General features: G+C 40.5%; 1 protein-coding gene across 1 annotated transcript in view; it reads right to left on the bottom strand.

The window, feature by feature from the left end:
- Positions 1-8916, bottom strand: part of LOC112246682 (parathyroid hormone 2 receptor-like) — a 101301-nt gene extending 92385 nt beyond the window's left edge. Inside the window, exons 1-2 of the mRNA XM_042320087.1 lie at positions 8905-8916; positions 1021-1162 (exon numbers count right to left, since the gene is read on the bottom strand). Coding sequence (XP_042176021.1) covers positions 1021-1162; positions 8905-8916 — 154 coding nt within the window. The remainder of the gene's footprint in view (positions 1-1020; positions 1163-8904) is intronic.
- Positions 8917-17813: the final 8897 nt, after the last annotated feature.

The following is a 17813-nucleotide window of genomic DNA, read 5'->3' as shown; positions in this document are numbered from 1 at the left end:
CACTTCTGTCTATAACATGAGCTGCACCGTATGTGTAGGTTATCCTTTTTCACACAGCTTTTTTTAAAGATATCATGATGAACTGCAAAAGTGGAAAAAAATCAATGGAATGCCCGTGGAAGCATGAGTATGATAGCTTAGTAGATGGAGACAATTCTGGCATTTGACTGCAAATATGCGGAGAGAGTCAAAAAGAGAACGCAGAAGGCTGTTGTATAAAACACCTGTCTCCGGATTACATCAGATAGGGAGAAGCGTTCATCCATGTATACATGTATACGGGTAAGACAGTCTAGCTAGGTACATTTTCAGATATTATACATTTGTAATTTAGTCAGAAAGTTGTTTTGATTGCAAGTTAAAGCATACTGTTAGCTAGCTAACTAACGTTAGCTGGCTGGCTCGATAGCTAACGTTACGTTAATGATCTGTGTAGTAATATTATTCGTATCTCAGAGCCATTGGCATTGCTAGTTACAGCCTAATGTTCGCTAGCTAGCTAACGTTGAACCTAGTTGGTTAGCTACCTGCAGATTCATGCAGGGTAGTAACTTTATGAGCTGGGATTATGGTTCAATGTTTAACTAGCTAACTACATGTCTAAACAAAAGACTCCACTATGCAAGTATCCATTTCACTATCATTTACACCTCTGTATCCTGTGCATGTGACAAATAATCTTTGATTTGATTTGATATAGTGTGTAGAGACGGCAATGAGACGGTAACGTCAAGAACAACATGACCTGCCCCAAAGTCAAATTAGGATATAACGTTTGGCCAACGAGACAGTGTCCATACTGCATACTGATTTACTATTTCCTTGACTTGCATTGTAATTCTGGAAGTCAGTCAGGAGGCAGACGTCTTATTTTACCACATGTACGTTGGTTTCAGGGAAAACGTATTTACTTAGAGTATGTCTGCTTAACTATGACTCACAGAAGCAATACAGCACCACAGAGATATGTCAAGTTAGGGCAGGTTTAAGGTTACAGTCCACAGTATATGTTGTTATTACCTGCAGGGTCGCGGGTGGAGAGGTTCTGGTGGCATTGGAGTTTAATGTCATACAGAATGTACATCTGCTCCTCTGCTGTCAGACTCTCATCAGATCCACCCTGCAGACGACAAACAGTGGCTAGTGTCAGTCTCACATTCTTCTGAGATAAATAGAGGTTTACAAGTTACAAGTTTCTGACAAAAAAATACTAAGTTAACACCTCTTCTGAGTGGTTGTCTAATGTTCTCAAAGACCTGTTCTGATTACGGCCTTACAGTATTTCACACAGCGAAATAAAGATTGGTCACAAGTAATGAAAGAGATTGGAAATGCAAAGAGATCGGAAATGTTTAACATGAAGAAAACATTTAAAGCAATGCACTCACATAACAACCAGACCTGGGTTCAAATACAATTTCAAATATATTAATTACTTTCATGTACATTCAAAGTAAGTACTCAGATATATTTTATTTGAAAAGGCAAGTGGTGGAATATTTTAATGTATTTGAAAATACTCAAATACATCGACTCAAATACACTCCCATGCATTTATTGTATTTGAAAATAGTATTTGAAATAAACATTTAAAAATACTCTTCAATACAATTTTGTAAGATATATATATATATATATATATATTTTTTTTTTTACAAATAACCAGTCAAATACTCAAATAAAAGTACTTGTTTTGGGCTGTGTTTTTGAAAATACTAGTATTTTAAATACCAGATACTCAAATACACATTGAACCCAATAACAATTAAAGTAATGCTTCCCTTTCAAATCCCACACAAAATATTGAACCGTGTTCAAACAATACAGAATGCACAATCATTACCATATTGTGAAGGATATTTACTTCAAATGTTTTGGAACTTGTTCTGTTGTTATATTTGTGTCTTATGGAATAACAAACATATTCTAAGTATGTGTATGCTTTCCTCAATTATTTTTCATTAAAATTTAACCTTTATTTAACTAGGCAAGTCAGTTAAGAACAAATTCGTATTTACAATGACGGCCTACACCGGCCAAACCTGGACGACGCTGGGCCTATTGTGCGCCGCCCTATGGGACTCCCAATCACAGCCTGTTGTGATACAGCCTGGATTCAAACCAGGGTGTCTGCAGTGATGCTTCTAGCACTGAGATGCAGTGCCTTAGACCGCTGTGCCACCTGGGAGCCCAAAGTAGCCTAAAGTACTTTGAATGACTCTATGCCCTTTTGAGTTCAGTTGTACGGTGTCAGTTCAGTTGTACTGTACGGTGTCTTCAAATGCCATATCACTTTTGAGTTAAGAAAACGATTTGTGGATGTGGATGACTCATTGAATGGCATGAACCAGAGTCAAGATAAATTATTAATTTATTTTCATTTTGATAATAGATTTTTCTCAGAAAGTAAAGTTTGGTTGTTGCCATGACATACAGACAAGGAAGGAGTTGCAAGAGTTTGCCTTTTTGTTTGCGGTTGTATATCCTTTTAAAAGAACATTATGAATGTGTTTTATATTACCATGGAAATCACTATTTAAATGGTGTACGTCCTCATACAGAACACATTTTTCAATGGCACACAGTCCACATGCATATCTTCAAATTTAATTTGAATTGCAAGCATATTCCTGAAAAAAATAACTGACATTGTCCATCAAGGCCTGGAGCTGAATGGCCCTTCACAGATCACTGGCAGTCTGCATTACATGTACACCTACAGTAAATGATTGAATGGTGTTGACCAGGGGTCAACCTCATAGATGCTAACAACTTCAACAGTTACAGACACAGACACATTAGGAGCATCTAATGGAAATGGAAATGATAGGAAGGTGAATGTGTGCTATCTGTGATGAACATCTCTTGCCCAAGGGGCATGTGGAGCACTGGGGACCATTGGGACCATAAACCTTCATTGATGAGCAGATGGAATGGATAGATATTAGAATTACAGGCTGTGACGATATGTGGCATATCCCACTGTCTATCACAATTGCCACTTGGCCCCTGCACCCCTCTCATGCTGATGTTACAGTCTCCTGCACGCTACACTACTGTTTTAGCCTTAAGCATTAACTTGGGGAGAGAATGCAAGTCTTCAGGTTTCAGGCAAGGTTACTCATCATAGCCTGGACCCAAGATCACTCATCATGCGAGCGTGGTTCATTGAACCCTCGCCATTCCACTAAGGTACTCTGCAGCAGATATAAATTACTAATATGTCATAACTGACAGTCCCCTTCTCTGACACCTGTGGACAGTTGTTTCTCTCCAGGGCAAACTGATATCTCTTTACCCTGTAGCAGCCAAGCAGGTGAGGGAGTGCTCATTCCAAACAGGTCATACATTCAGTGATCCCAAGGCTACTGTGTGGGATTCCGTTATACTGTGAGAGAGATAGGAGAGAGCAGAGGTACAGTGCATTCTGAAAGTATTCAGACCCCTTGATTTTTCCACATTTTGTTATGTTACAGCCTTATTGTAAAATGTATTGACTTATTTTTTTCCTTATCAATCTATACACAATACCCCATAATGACAAAGAGAAAACAGGTTTTTAGAAATGTTTGCAAATGTATTAAAAATTAAAAACATCATAAATATTTCATTTACACAAGTATTCAGGCCCTTGCTATGAGACTCGAAATTGAGCTCAGGTGCATCCTGTTTCCATTGATCATCCTTGACATGTTTCTACAACTTTATTGGAGTCCATCTGTGGTAAATGCAATTGATTGGACAAGATTTGAAAATGCACACACCTGTCTATATAAGGTCTTATAGTTGTCAGTGCATATTAGAGCAAAAACCATTCCATGAGGTCGAAGGAATTGCCAGTAGAGGTCCGAGACAGGATTGTGTCGAGGCACAGATCTGGGGAAGGGTACCAAAACATTTCTGCAACATTGAAGGTCCCCAAGAACACAGTGGCCTCCATCATTCTTAAATGGAAGAAGTTTGGAACCACCAAGACACTTCCTAGAGCTGGCTGTCTGGCCAAACTGAGCAAACGGGTGAGAAGGGGAGGTGACCAAGAACCCGATGGTCACTTTGACAGAGTTCAAGAGTTCCTCTGTGGAGATGGGAGAACCTTCCAGAAGAACCACCATCTCCGCAGCACTCCACCAATTAGACCTTTATGATTGAGTGGCCAGATGGAAGCCACTCCTCAGTAAAAGTCACAACAGCCCGCTTGGAGTTTGCCAAAAGGCACCTAAAGGACTCTCAGACCACGTGAAACAAGATTCTCTGGTGTGATGAAGCATAGTGGTGGCAGCATGATGCTGTGGGGATGCTTTTTAGTGGCAGGGACTTGGAGACTAGTCAGGGTCAAGGGAAAGATGAACAGAGCAATGTACAGAGAGATCCTTGATGAAAACCTGCTCCAGAGCACTCAGGAATTCAGACTGGGGTGAAGGTTCACCTTCCAACAGAACAACAACCCTAAGCACACAGCTAAGACAACACAGGAGTGGCTTCGGGACAAGTCTCTGAATGTCCTTGAGTAGCCCAGCCAGAGCCCAGACTTGAACCTGATCGAATATCTCTGGAGAGATAGCTGTGCAGCAACGCTCCTTATTCAACCTGACGGAGCTTGAGAGGATCTGCAGAGAAGAATTGGACAAACACCCCAAATACAGGTGTGACAAACTTGTAGCGTCATATCCAAGAAGATTTGAGGCTATAATCGCCCCCAAAGATGCTTCAACAAAGTACTGAGTAAAGGGTCTGAATAGTTATTTTAAATGTGATATTGAAGTTGTTGTTTTTTTCATATGTATTTGCAAAAATGTCTAAAAAAAACAGTTTTTGCTTTGTCATAATGTGGTATTGTCTGTAGATTGATGAGAAAAATAACAATTTAATCCATTTTAGAATATTTTAATTTTCAATATATATACTTCTTCAGCACCAGTACCTCTTATAGAATACTCAGAGGGGAGTTCATGCATAATAAATATTGTGTAGGAGGATGGTTAACAAGGGTTATCATTCTGTTACGTGAGATGCATAGAGGCAGAATGAGAGACTCTGCAGACACCAAGGTGGGGGAGAGGTGGTACTGGTTGATCAGATGTGAGAGGTGGTACTGGTTGATAAGACATTACAATTATTATGGTTTAATATGTGCAAAGATGAGTACATATCCTACACTCATCTATGGCCTATTCTGTATCTTTTCTATTTCCAGATGTGTGCCTGCAAAGTTGATCTCTCATGTGTCTTAAGAAACGTATTTGAGATCACGAGGAGGAGTTGTACTCCATTCTCTACAGTGCATGGCTGATAAGTTTGAAGCACAACTAAACCACACTACTGACTGACAGTGAGCACAGATAATTATATACCCCACAATCCCTTAATTAGATGCATCATACACACTCTAAGAAAAAATAAGGGGTATCTTTCCTGTCTTATATTTGAGTAAACATCACAAATGTTGTAATTACATGTAGAAAAACACAAGGAAACAACATCCTTCACAGCACTGTACAATAGTGAGTCACACACTGCATTCAGTGAGGTGGGGAATATCAACACTGTTAAGGGGTCTCCATAATGCCTACATTATAACAGGGGTCTCTAAATTGAACCAGATCAGTGAGCCTGCTGCCCGCTGATGACGAATTTCAGATTTCTCATTGTATGAATGAGATGACAAATGGAGTGAATTTTCACAACTGAATGACAACCCACTGGGCACAGACTGGTTGAATCAACGTTGTTTCCACGATAATGTCAATGAAATTACGTGGAATATACATTGCATTAACGCCTGTGCCCAGTGGGAACTGAGTCTATTAAATATTTGATTCATTGATTCAAACATAAATATGATTTTCCACAGCTGATAAAAATTGTTTGCCGACTCAATGTTCAACTTTGGCAATTTATACTATTCTAAACATAATGCACTAATAAATACAAAATCGGACATTTCGTGTCCTATTCTGACCACAGCTGAACAATTAGGACTACGTTTTGTTTCTTACCTGTGCGTTAACACATGTCCAGCACAGGGCGAATGAGACCAAGTTCCATAAGATCCACTTCACCATACTTCCAAACAGGGCAAATGTCATAACTGTTTGTAGAAAAAGCGTCACCTATCTATTTGAAACTCTAAATGTAGTTAGGTTAAACGTAATTTCAAGTAATAATTATTTGCTATTCCGACTCCAATAGTCGTTGTCTGGTTCACCTTTCCATATAGGGCACATGACAAATGTCTGACTTTTTTCGACTATGACTGAAAAATCTTCAAAATACGTTTTTACGATAATAAATATAAGGTAACATGTTCATATAATGTCAATAACAAGCGCAAAAAATATGAAAAGGTCAGAGAGAGCTCGCAAACACATTTAACAATAATTCCGTATCCATAATACACATTTATTTTTTCCATATAGTAGGCTAAAGCATATGCATTCTGCCACGACTTCTCAGAACAAGTTTGTACATTCCAGTTGTCTTTTCAGAGAGAAGGGCGCGAATTCTCTTTCCGTCCTCAACAAGCTTAGTGAAGACGTGAAAAGGCACGTGCTGTTGATACCGCTAAACTAAAGCGCAGGGATCTTTTGGTGGTTCGGCAAAATCACCCGTACTCTTCTTTAATTTCCAAAGAGTCCTTGTACATTCAGTGCAGTTTTATCAGCATCCAAATGACTGAACAGTAAATTAACAGCGTTGCATATCCTGACACGAAATTCCACCTAATACCTATATCACATTGCAGGTTTGATCGCGCAATGCATCGTAAGCAGAAACACAATTTGAAGCAACTCTTGACTAGTGAAATATTTCAGTAATCGCAGTAAAATATCGCGTAATTTGGTCAAATGCGCAGAATCTGCCCACAGGAGATTATTATTTCAGAAACTCTTCTATTCAAGGACCGTTTAACTTAATTTGGGATGTGAAGCGAGGTTTCCTCTGCTGTCCTCGTTCTGCAGTGCTAAAGTGGCTGATGAGCTATCCTTGGTGCTGAAACTTCGTTCGAAGGACTGACTCGAAAGTTGGCATGGGCGCTATAAATGCAGGAAATAATCTCTGTCTTTAGCCGAGTGGAGAAAAAATGTCCGATGTCATACCAGGACAAATAATTTAAACACTAAATAGGCCTACTCTGCCAATATATTTGAAATCACATTCATATGTGACCAAGACAGGTTGTACAAGCTGTGGAGTTCAACAATAACATGACCGCTTCCATTGATATTACTCACCATACCACTGCGAATGGAGGCACGCACAACCGCTGGAAATAATACAAGCAGACTGTAATCAGAAGCTACGCACGTGTGTGTGTGCATCACACTAAACCATCCTTTCCTTATAGAAGATAGAAGCAGCATGTGCTCAACTAGTATTGGCATGGTGCCTTCCGAGCATCCAATTATCAATGCTAATTAAAATATAACACTTGATGTCGTCCTCTGTACTAGTTCCTCCAGATACACAGGCCACATCCCGAATGTAACCATATTCCCTCTATAGTGCACTACTTTTGACTAGAGCCTTACGGGCCCTGGTAAAGTGCACTATAAAGAGAATAGTGTGTCATTTTAGACACAGGCAATGTACAGAGCAGGAAGTCGGCAACTTATCTATGAACTGGGTATGAAGCAGGATCAAAAAAGTGAAACATCAATAATTGCACAATAAAACTCAGACTCTGTCGATGCTGCCACCAAAGTGTGTGAGAGAGGGTGTTCTATTTTATTTTGTTCCCTTCCATCTGATGGTAAAATAACAGAATAAACTTGGCCTGAACTCCACATATGTTGTCTCCAAGATGTTTATCAGCCTAGCATGTGAATGAATCCACAAACATCCGTTCCCCCAAAGCATCAGTTCCCCTACAGCTCTAATCATCAATCATCTCAACTCAATTAACTCCCAATGCAACTACAGTGTGGAATAACTTTTGAGTGGTGCATCACTTCATGTCATATTCTGGAAAATATACATAAATACAATTGTATTCCCAATATTGTAATATTTCATTATTTCTGTCCTGGGCCGATTGAATTGAATTGCTCACTCTGAGGCTTGTCGGATTAGAAACCCCTGTTGGATTGAGTTAAACTCACCTCAACACATTTGTAGGGTACTAGGGGGTAACTAGCCCACCCTAATAACAATGTTTAATTGCTGACACAAAAAAAGCAATGTTTGGAGAAAAACAATTGGTATGTGGACGAAGGTCATGCTTAGGCAAATAAACTATAAAGTGGAAAAAAATGGTTATCGTTTACATTTTTCAGTTTACATTTCATGAAATGTTTGTTTTAGAGAAGGGGCACTTTTTTAAAGTACCGGGGTTGAAGTATCCCCCATTTAATCAGTTTTATTATTAATTAATTAAATTCTTTAGTAAGTAATACTTAAAAGCTAAGTTTAGTTGTCTTATTTTAAATATTTAAATAAAATATGGGGGAAAATGGTGTTCAACATGTCACAATTAATATCTGCACCCTGAGGAGATTGTCACGACTTCCGCCGAAGTCGGCTCCTCTCCTTGTTCGGGCGATGTTCGGCGATCGACATCACCGGCTTTCTAGCCATCGCCGCTCCATTTCTCATATACCCATTTGTTTTGTCTTATTTCATATACACCCGGTTTTCATTCCATAATCACACTACATGTATTTAGTCCTCCGTTCCCCTCCATGTCTTTGTGTGTGATTGTTTATTGTTAATGGTGTATGTTCACACGCTATACTTTTGTTTATTGTTCCGTATAATTTGGGCACTTAGATGTCATTTTGTGCCCATTTGTTGATCGGAATAAAAGTGTGCCTGTTTACTCTACTCTGCTCTCCTACACCTGACTTCGCCTCCCTTACACAGCTTTAATAACAGATATTTGATGTAAAGTCCCTCTTTTTAACTCACCTGCACATTCATCTTCTTTGTTATTTCATTGTTGTTCCTTTTCCTTACAATCCATTATGTACAATTGCACTACATTTTATTGGAATAATTCAAGATTTTACAATCCCAACAGTCTTTAAAATGACATTCAAGAGCAAAAGGTTTTCAATAGCTGTTTTTAATTCATAAAAATGCATTGGTATATAATATTGGAATGGAATATAATTAATAACATTGAGAAATAACTTTTAATAACAATAAATTACTACTGCACTAATTGTGTTGCAACAACCTTATTTGAGATAACCTTTATTGGAAGAACCTGCTTCGTTTTCTTATTCTCTTTTCTTCTTGTTGATGTTTCTGTCTAGCATTTTCCTCCAGCATCCTTTTGTAAGGTGAGGCTTTCAGTACAGCCGCAGACTCTGTATTCCTCTTCCTTGGTCTCGCCTCCTGAATCCTCAGCTTTGGGGACAACTCCAATAGAACTGCTGCAGCTGCATCTGTTGGTTGCTGGTTTAAACAAAAACAAAAACAAATAACAAGAACACATGAGTATTGGTACAATAAACACTTCTAATCACTATATGCAAATATAGATGGTACGTTCTAGCGGCTGTAGCGTGTGGCTGCAGTGGGGTGGCAGAGTGATGTGAATCACTCTATGGTGTCACACCCTGACCATAGAAACATACAAAGCAAACTATGTTTTGTTTGGTCAGGGTGTGATCTGAGTGGGCATTCTGTTGTGTGTCTAGTTTGTCTGTTTCTGTGTTTGGCCTGATATGGTTCTCAATCAGAGGCAGGTGCTAGTCATTGTCTCTGATTGGGAACCATATTTAGGTAGCCTGTTTGGTGTTGTGGGTGATTGTTCCTGTCTCAGTGTTTGTTCCCCATGGGACTGTTTCGGGTTTACACGTTTGTTGTTTTTGTAGTTTATTCATGTATAGTTTTCTTATTAAAAACATGAATTTCAACCACGCTGCATTTTTGGTCCCCCTCTCCTTCTACGGAAGAATCCCGTTACACATGGCCTCTTGCTGTCAAAACAGCCTCCAGGGTCTTATGGGAGTGGTGCCCATCGAGGATGAGGATGTGGGGCTACTCAGGGGTACAACCAACACTGTGGGCGAAGTGGTGGAGCCAGCCGACAAATATGGTACTTTCCACCTAGCCTGAGTCACTCACCCTTCCAATGGACCCTGGAGGTGCTCCAACCAGCAGGTGTTCGTTCATCGTCTTCTGGGGGAAGATGAAGAGGGGCGGGACGTACTGCCCCGCTGCACTGATAGTCCAAATTACTGTGACTGTGAAGCACCTCCTGTGCTAGTCATCCGTGAAACCTATTTTGCTCCCTTGGTGGCCACCACTGGCAACGGTTTCTGGATGTTTCCTATTCCTGTCTCGTCCATGTTCCAAATCTTTGTTGGCCCAATGTCCATGATCCTGTTTAAAATGTCCTCTTCGGCCGTAAAAAAATGGTCAACCTTAAGCTTATTAATTAAAGCCCAAGGCCCTCGCAAGACTGGTTGCTTGCAGTACTCGAACTGACAGTTGAGGGTTGAGCTTCATGAAGTCACTGAACCAATCCACCCCTGCATACCCCTTTCCTTTGCTGAACCTGTGCTTGATTCCCATCCTCTCTGCCAGATCGAAGGAGAGTCTTCTCATGTCCCATGATGTTAGACCAAATAGGGCTCTTTCCATTTGTTGAATGTGGTTGACAAGGTAACTTTCCTACATGGAAGACAAGACTGGCACTATGCGCATTTGGCTGATTCCTGGGGTTTTCACCTCCTTTCCACTGTAGACCGTAGGGTTCTTGGTGGAATGTTGAACACCCTGGTGGCCCCCTTTAAGTTCTGCGCATTTTGTACTGCCTTCAGGGCATGCTGTATCATCTCAGAGACATAGCTTCCACAGTCTGTTTTCTTCTTGTATATTCTCATCTGAAAATAAAAACATGAAATTATATTAGGAACTGACCATTAACCTAAACCCTGACCCCTAATCTAACAGATGGCCCCTAACCCTTACCCAAAACCCTCCCTAACCCTAACTGCTAATCTAATAGATGGCCCCGAACCCTATTAACCTGCAGGGGGAAAAGGTGCCAATTTAAAAGCTCTCTTTTAAAAATGTAGCTAGCTGTCCTCCCGAGTGGTGCAGCCTGTCTAAGGCACTGCAGTGCCTTAGATCCGGGTTTGATCCCAGGCTGTGTTGCAGCTGGCCATGACCGGGAGACCTATGTGGTGATGCACATTTGGTTAGGGGAGGGTTTGGCTGGCATGCCCTTGTCCCATTGCGCTCTAGCAACTCCTGTGGCGGGCCGGGGACATGCACGCTGACATGGTCACAAGATGGACAGTGTTTCTTCTGACACATTGGTGTGGCTGTCTTCCAGGATAAGCGAGCAGTGTGTCAAGAAGAATTGCGGCTTGTCAGGGTCGTGTTTTGGAGGATGCATGGCTCTTGACCTTCGCCTCTCCTGAGTCTGTACGGGAGTTGCAGCGATGGGACAAGACTAACTACCAATTGGGGAGAAAAAGGGGGTACATTTTAAAAAATGAAAATAACCAACAAAACAATAATAAAAATACAATTAAAATAAACACATAGCTAGCTATAAAGCTATATGTCATAAAATCAAATCAAATTTATTTATATAGCCCTTCGTACATCAGCTGATATCTCAAAGTGCTGTACAGAAACCCAACCTAAAACCCCAAACAGCAAGCAATGCAGGTGTAGAAGCACGTGTAAAATGCTGTGTAAAATAGCTAAAAGGCTATAAAGTAAGATTAACTGTAAAGCTATCAGTCACTAGTGGAAACATTTAACTGCAATTAAGTTATCTTTTTTAATATATTTTACCACAGACGATCTTGTAGTAAGGTTGCTCGCTAGCACTGCTAGCATCTTATGTTAACTAGCATTTACTGCTAGTGTGGTTGCTGAGTGGTGCAGTGGTCTATGACACTGCATCTCAATACAAGAGGGATCACTGCAGTATCTGGTTCAAATCCATATAAATATATATAGATCTAACTTCATTGGAATATAGCTACAACTTTTTCACTATTAAAAAAAAATGACAGAGGACATTTTTGGTTGAGCAAGAGCAGTGTCAACCAGGGAAAATAATAAATAATTTGGTGACATCTTGTGGTCTTTTAATGTGAATTCCGGGGGGGGGGGGTCAGTTACCCCCTAATACCCTACCATGTGTTCTACCTTTCTCCTGTTGCTCACTGTACAATAGTTGTGGCAGGCAACTATAATTAAACTTAAAGCATCTTAGAGACTGTTTGCCTTATTGTCCACCTATGGTCAATTAAGCTTACAAGAGATTACTACTGTAGGATACACAGTATATATTCAGTATTATAATTATGTCCTGTGTTCCTTGTGAGTATGCTTGCTATATACAGCGCATACGGAAAGTATTCAGACTCATTGACTTTAACATTTCGTTACTTTTATAGCCCTGTTCTAAAATTGATGAAATAGTTTTTTTCTTCGTCAATCTACACAACATACCCCATAATGACAAAGCAAAAACAGTTGATTTTTTTTGCTAATTTATTACAAGTAAAAACTTCAATATCACATTTACATAAGCATTCAGACCCTTTACTCAGTACTTTGCTGAAGCACCTTTGACAGCGATATGAGGCTACAAGCTTGGCACACCTGTATTTTGGGAGTTTCTCCCATTCTCCTCTGCAAATCCTCTCAAGCTATGTCAGTTTGGATGGGGAGTGTCGCTGCATTCAGAGACTTGTCCCGAAACCACTCCTGTGTTGTGTTGGCTGTGTGCTTAGGGTTATTGGCCTATTCAAAGGTGAACCGTTGCCCCAGTCTGAGGTCCTGAGAGCTCTGGAGCATGTTTTCATCAAGGATCTCTCTGTACTTTGCTCTGTTCATCTTTCCCTTGACCCTGACTAGTCTCCCAGTCCCTGCCGCTGAAAACCATCCCCACAGCATGATGCTGCCACCTCCATGCTTCACCGTAGGGATGATGCAATGTTTCCTCCAGACTTGACGCTTGGCATTCAGGCCAAAGTGTTCAATCTTGGTTTCATCAGACCAGAGAATCTTGGTTCTCATGGTCTGAGAGTCCTTTAGGTGCATTTTGCCATGTGGGCTGTCATGTGCTTTTTACTGATTGAATAGCTTCCGTCTGGCCACTCAATCATAAAGGTCTGATTGGTGGAGTGCTGCAGAGATGGTTGTCCTTCTGGAATGTTTCCCTATCTCCACAGAGGAACTCTGGAGCTCTGTCAGAGTGCCCATCGGGTTCTTGGTCACCTCCCTGGCCAAGGCCTTTCTCCCACGATTGCTCTGTTTGGCCGGACAGCCAACTCTCGGAAGAGTCTTGTTGGTTCCAAACTTCTTCCATTGAAGAATGAGGGAGGCCACTGTGTTCTTGGGGACCTTCAATGCTGCAGAAATTGTTGGTACCCTTCCTTAGATCTGTGCCTCGACACAATCCCGTCTCTGAGCTCCACAGACAATTCCTTCGATCTCATGGATTGGTTTTTGCTCTGACATGTACTGTTAACTGTGGGACCTTATATAGGCAGGTGTGTGCCTTTCCAAATCATGTCCAATCAAATGAATTTAACACAGGTGGTATCCAATCAAGTTGTAGAAACATGTCAAGGAGGATAAATGGAAACAGGATGCACCTGAACTCAATTTTGAGTTTCATAGCAAAGGGTCTGAATACTTAAGTAAATAAGGTATCTGTTTTTTATTTTCAATAAATGTGCCAAAATTTCAAAAATCCTGTTTTCGCTTTGTCATTATATGGTATTGTGTGTAGATTGATGAAGAAAAAAATAATTGCATCCATTTTAGAATAAGGCTGTAATGTAACAAAATGTGGAAAAGGGAAAGGGGTCGAATACCAGATTGCAGATTGTTACTGTAAGGCTACAGTATATGCATTTCATTATGTCCAACTTTCCTGTCCAATGTTCCTGGGTTAGATCAAAGTCTAAAAAAGGGAAGCTAATGGGTACTAGAAGAAAATTATCTGGCATTGTCACATCCATATGGTACACTATGTAAGACACATCAGCTGAGTTACGTACATAACTTCACAATACCCAGTAGAGTCACCGGAACATCTTCTTCGGGATAGGGTCTATTTTTCTTCACTTCCTGTCTGACTGACGTGCCCAAAGTAAACAGCCTGTTACTCAGGCCCAGAAGCCAGGATATGCATATAATTGGTAGCATTGGGTAGAAAACACTTTGAAGTTTGTAGAAATGTTAAAATAATGCATGAGACTATAAAACAATTGATGTGGTAAGAGAAAATCCAAAGATTTCTTTTGAGATCCCATGCTCTTACATTACAACGTATAGGGACAATGTTAACTCCGGCTCCCAGATTGCAATTCCTATGGCTTCCAAGAGATGTCATCAGTCTTTGTTCAAGTTCAGGCTTGTTTCTTCCCAAACAAGAATTTTGAGTTTTGGCACCGTGAGTCACAGTTGGAAATCAGTCTGCGGGCGCAAGATGAGGAGGATGCACACTTGCTAATTTTACTTTTCTTTTGAACATACCAAATACCACCAAGTACTGGAAAATATCCATTGTTACCACAGTTTCTTAGTTGGTACCATGTAACAACATGAAGCATTATCATCTTCCTCAAACAACCAGTACACAAACAGGTGATGACGTAATGGCAACCTGTTTTGCCAGCTGGGCACAATTTCCTCACTTCTGTTTGCATTCTTGGGTAAACAGTTGTGCACTCAAGTCCACAATCCACATACTGTGGCTTTGTGTGAGTACGCATAGTAGTATCCTTGAAATGTAGGTGAATGACTGACAACAGCCTTCAACATTGGTTATTACTAGTATGGTAATTATAATTCATTGTTTCATAACAGAGAGCCCTATAATCCAAAGAATCTCTTCTGATTGGTTTACTACTCATTGTGTTCCAACAATACCAGTACTCAAATAACATTAAAAAAAACAGACTAATATTTTTTAAGAGCTTGCTGCTCACCAGTTAGTAACAGCTTTAACTCTTCCTTGCCTAAAACTGCTCATGGTATTTTAGTCCTCAAAGACGCAATTAAACAAACAGCTAAAACCAAAGTCTCAAAATGGCTATCAATGATATACAAAAAAGTAGCATCACTGAACATTTGCATGCCTCAAGAGAGATCTTGTCACACCCAGATCTGTTTCACCTGTCCATGTGCTTGTCTCCACCCCCTCCAGGTGTCGCTCATCATCCCCGGTGTATTTATTCCTGTGTTTTCTGTCTTTCTGTGCCAGTTCATCTTGTTTGCCAAGTCAACCAGCATTTATCTCCTAGCTCCTATTTTTCCTAGTCCTCCTAGTTGACCCTTGCCTGTCCTGACACCGAACCCGCCTGCCTGACCATCTTGAGCCTGCCTAACACCTTGTACTGTTTGAACTTGGACCTGGTTACTGAACCCCTGCCTGTCCTGACCTCTAGACTGTCTAATGCCCTGTACTGTTTGGACTCTGACCTGGTTTATGAACTCTCGGCTGTACCCAACCTGCCTTTTGCCTACCCCGTGTGTTATAATAAATATTGGAGCTCAACCATCTGCCTCCTGTGTCTGCATATGGGTCTTGCCTTATAGCTCTAGCATATGAAGCTGAGAAACTGAAATATGTGACAATTTGCCAAATTGAAAGGTAAGCTCCTTACATCCAATGATACATTTTTTTTGTCTAGACACAACAAGTGACAAGTCTATGAATAAATGACCCACTTTTAATTCTTTAGATTTCAATGAATTTTTTATTTTAATTTTTTTACACAGCAGTGTTTCTGTGGCTTGCAAATCATTACACAGCATGTTCATTTGTGGAATAGTCTCTCGTAGTTTCTACTCTGTATTTAGGCTCATTGTAAACATATCCTACCAATGTCCTTATCCCACCCCCTGAGCTAAATGCAAATATGCTGTGGAGAAACCATTTGGGCTGCTTCCAACACTGACATGTTCTTGTTGGTTCTTTTGTCAAAAGTAGACGTAAACAGATTTTAAACAAACTGAAGTACACACACACTCCCTGAAGCACTCTCTCGCTCAACCGCACAGAATGCATGCACGCATGCACACACAAGGATGCACGCACGTTGAGAAAAGGCCAACTCAATTCTTATTGGACCAAGATAAGCCTTGCTATTTGGTGTTTGCTTTCTGGTTTCCCTGTGGTATGCTGCATGATGAGATGGTGTGAACCTGGGTATGACCCTCTAGTCTAGTCAGTGTTACTACTTTCGTCTTCCCACCCAGTAGGTGACGTAGTGCACCGTGTTGTCCCTGCCTTCACAGCCTCCGCAGCCCAAACCCACAGGATAATTGCCGTCTAAGGGCTCTATTCAATCTGTAGATCTGCTTTATAGCGCGATTGACCAGTAAAGGCAATGTTCCCGTGTCACGGAGACTGCCTTCACAGTAAACGCTACATATGTCGGACCAATCAAAAATTACCTTTACATTTTAACGGGAATCTTCCTCCATACTTCGTCAAGTCGGCTTGAATCCAGCCCTTAAGAAAAGATCAGCCAGTCCCGCCTACACCCGCCTGGGCAAACTGCTCTGCCAGAGTTCTGTAATAAGGGCTCCCACATATAATATGTTGTTCTTCATCAAGTTGGGGCTGCTTTGCTTTCACTAGTATAATTTTGCTTAAAACTTAAACTAGCCACCAAATCTATGCTCAAGCTTATTAGCTTTCTAGATGGATTTTCATTTCACAGCATGTACAAATGTTTATTTCTGTGTCCAGTAGTCTAGTCAGCTGCCAGTACAGCCTTGTGATGCTGTCACAGCCTTATTCCCAGTATACACAAATATATTTCTCAGTCACTTGAGAAAAGCAAATGTACTGTGAAGTTTCACACAACAGTGAAAAAACAACCTTTACACCTTAGGTTGGCAATACTTGTATTGTAACAGTCAGTCAGTGTGGTAACTGGCAAGACATGCTTCTTAAATCATTTGATTGATGTTCCACTTTCAAAGACTAATTAATCCTCGCTTCCATTCATTTGTTCAGTACACCTGGCAAAAATGACCTCATTACTTTTCAAACTGTATCTGTGACATACTGTAATCGTGGTAAGAGATAAAGAGAGAAAAAGACAGAGAAAGAGAGGGATAGAGAATGAAAGCAAGTGTGTGAGAGAGAGAGATTGAGGGAGAGCAAAGAAAGAGTATGCTATGGTGCTCAAATGTTAACTCCATGTGGCCTATCTTTGAAGGGGTCATGAAAACATAGTTGATTCCTTTCACCTGTAGCTAGTGGGTCAGGAGCCATGATCACACCATGATACCATGACATTAAAGACAGTGACAGATCATAGATACGGCCACTAGAAAACGAATACAACTGCTTGTAACGCTCGTCTGAAGAAGATGGACCAAAGCGCAGCGTGGTATGTGTTCATGATTATTTATTCAAACTGAACACTGAAACAAAATAAAAGTGGAACAAAACGAAACAGTTCTGCCTGGTTCAAACACAAAACAGAAAACAACTACCCACAAAACACAGGTGGGAAAAAGCTGTCTAAGTATGATTCTCAGAGACAATGATAAACAGCTGCCTCTGATTGAGAACCACACCAGGCCAAACATAAATAAATAGAAAACATGGAAATAAAGAAACTAGAATGCCCACCCTAGTCACACCCTGGCCTAACCAAAATAGAGAATAAAACCCACTCTATGGCCAGGGCGTGACACTGTTGACATTCTACTGATGTCGGATCTTAATTTGAGACCGTTTGCTACAGTCAGAAAATAATCCTGCAGCAACAGGAAATTAGAATTATTATGTGGATTATAATTCATGAACATTTTTGTAAGGTTTGATACATTTTTCAAAAAGGGAAAATGGAAATGACAAAGTGGAA

Source organism: Oncorhynchus tshawytscha, linkage group LG03 (assembly GCF_018296145.1).
Source record: "Oncorhynchus tshawytscha isolate Ot180627B linkage group LG03, Otsh_v2.0, whole genome shotgun sequence".
NCBI lineage: Eukaryota > Metazoa > Chordata > Actinopteri > Salmoniformes > Salmonidae > Oncorhynchus > Oncorhynchus tshawytscha.
This window is presented reverse-complemented; position numbering and strand designations above follow the sequence as displayed.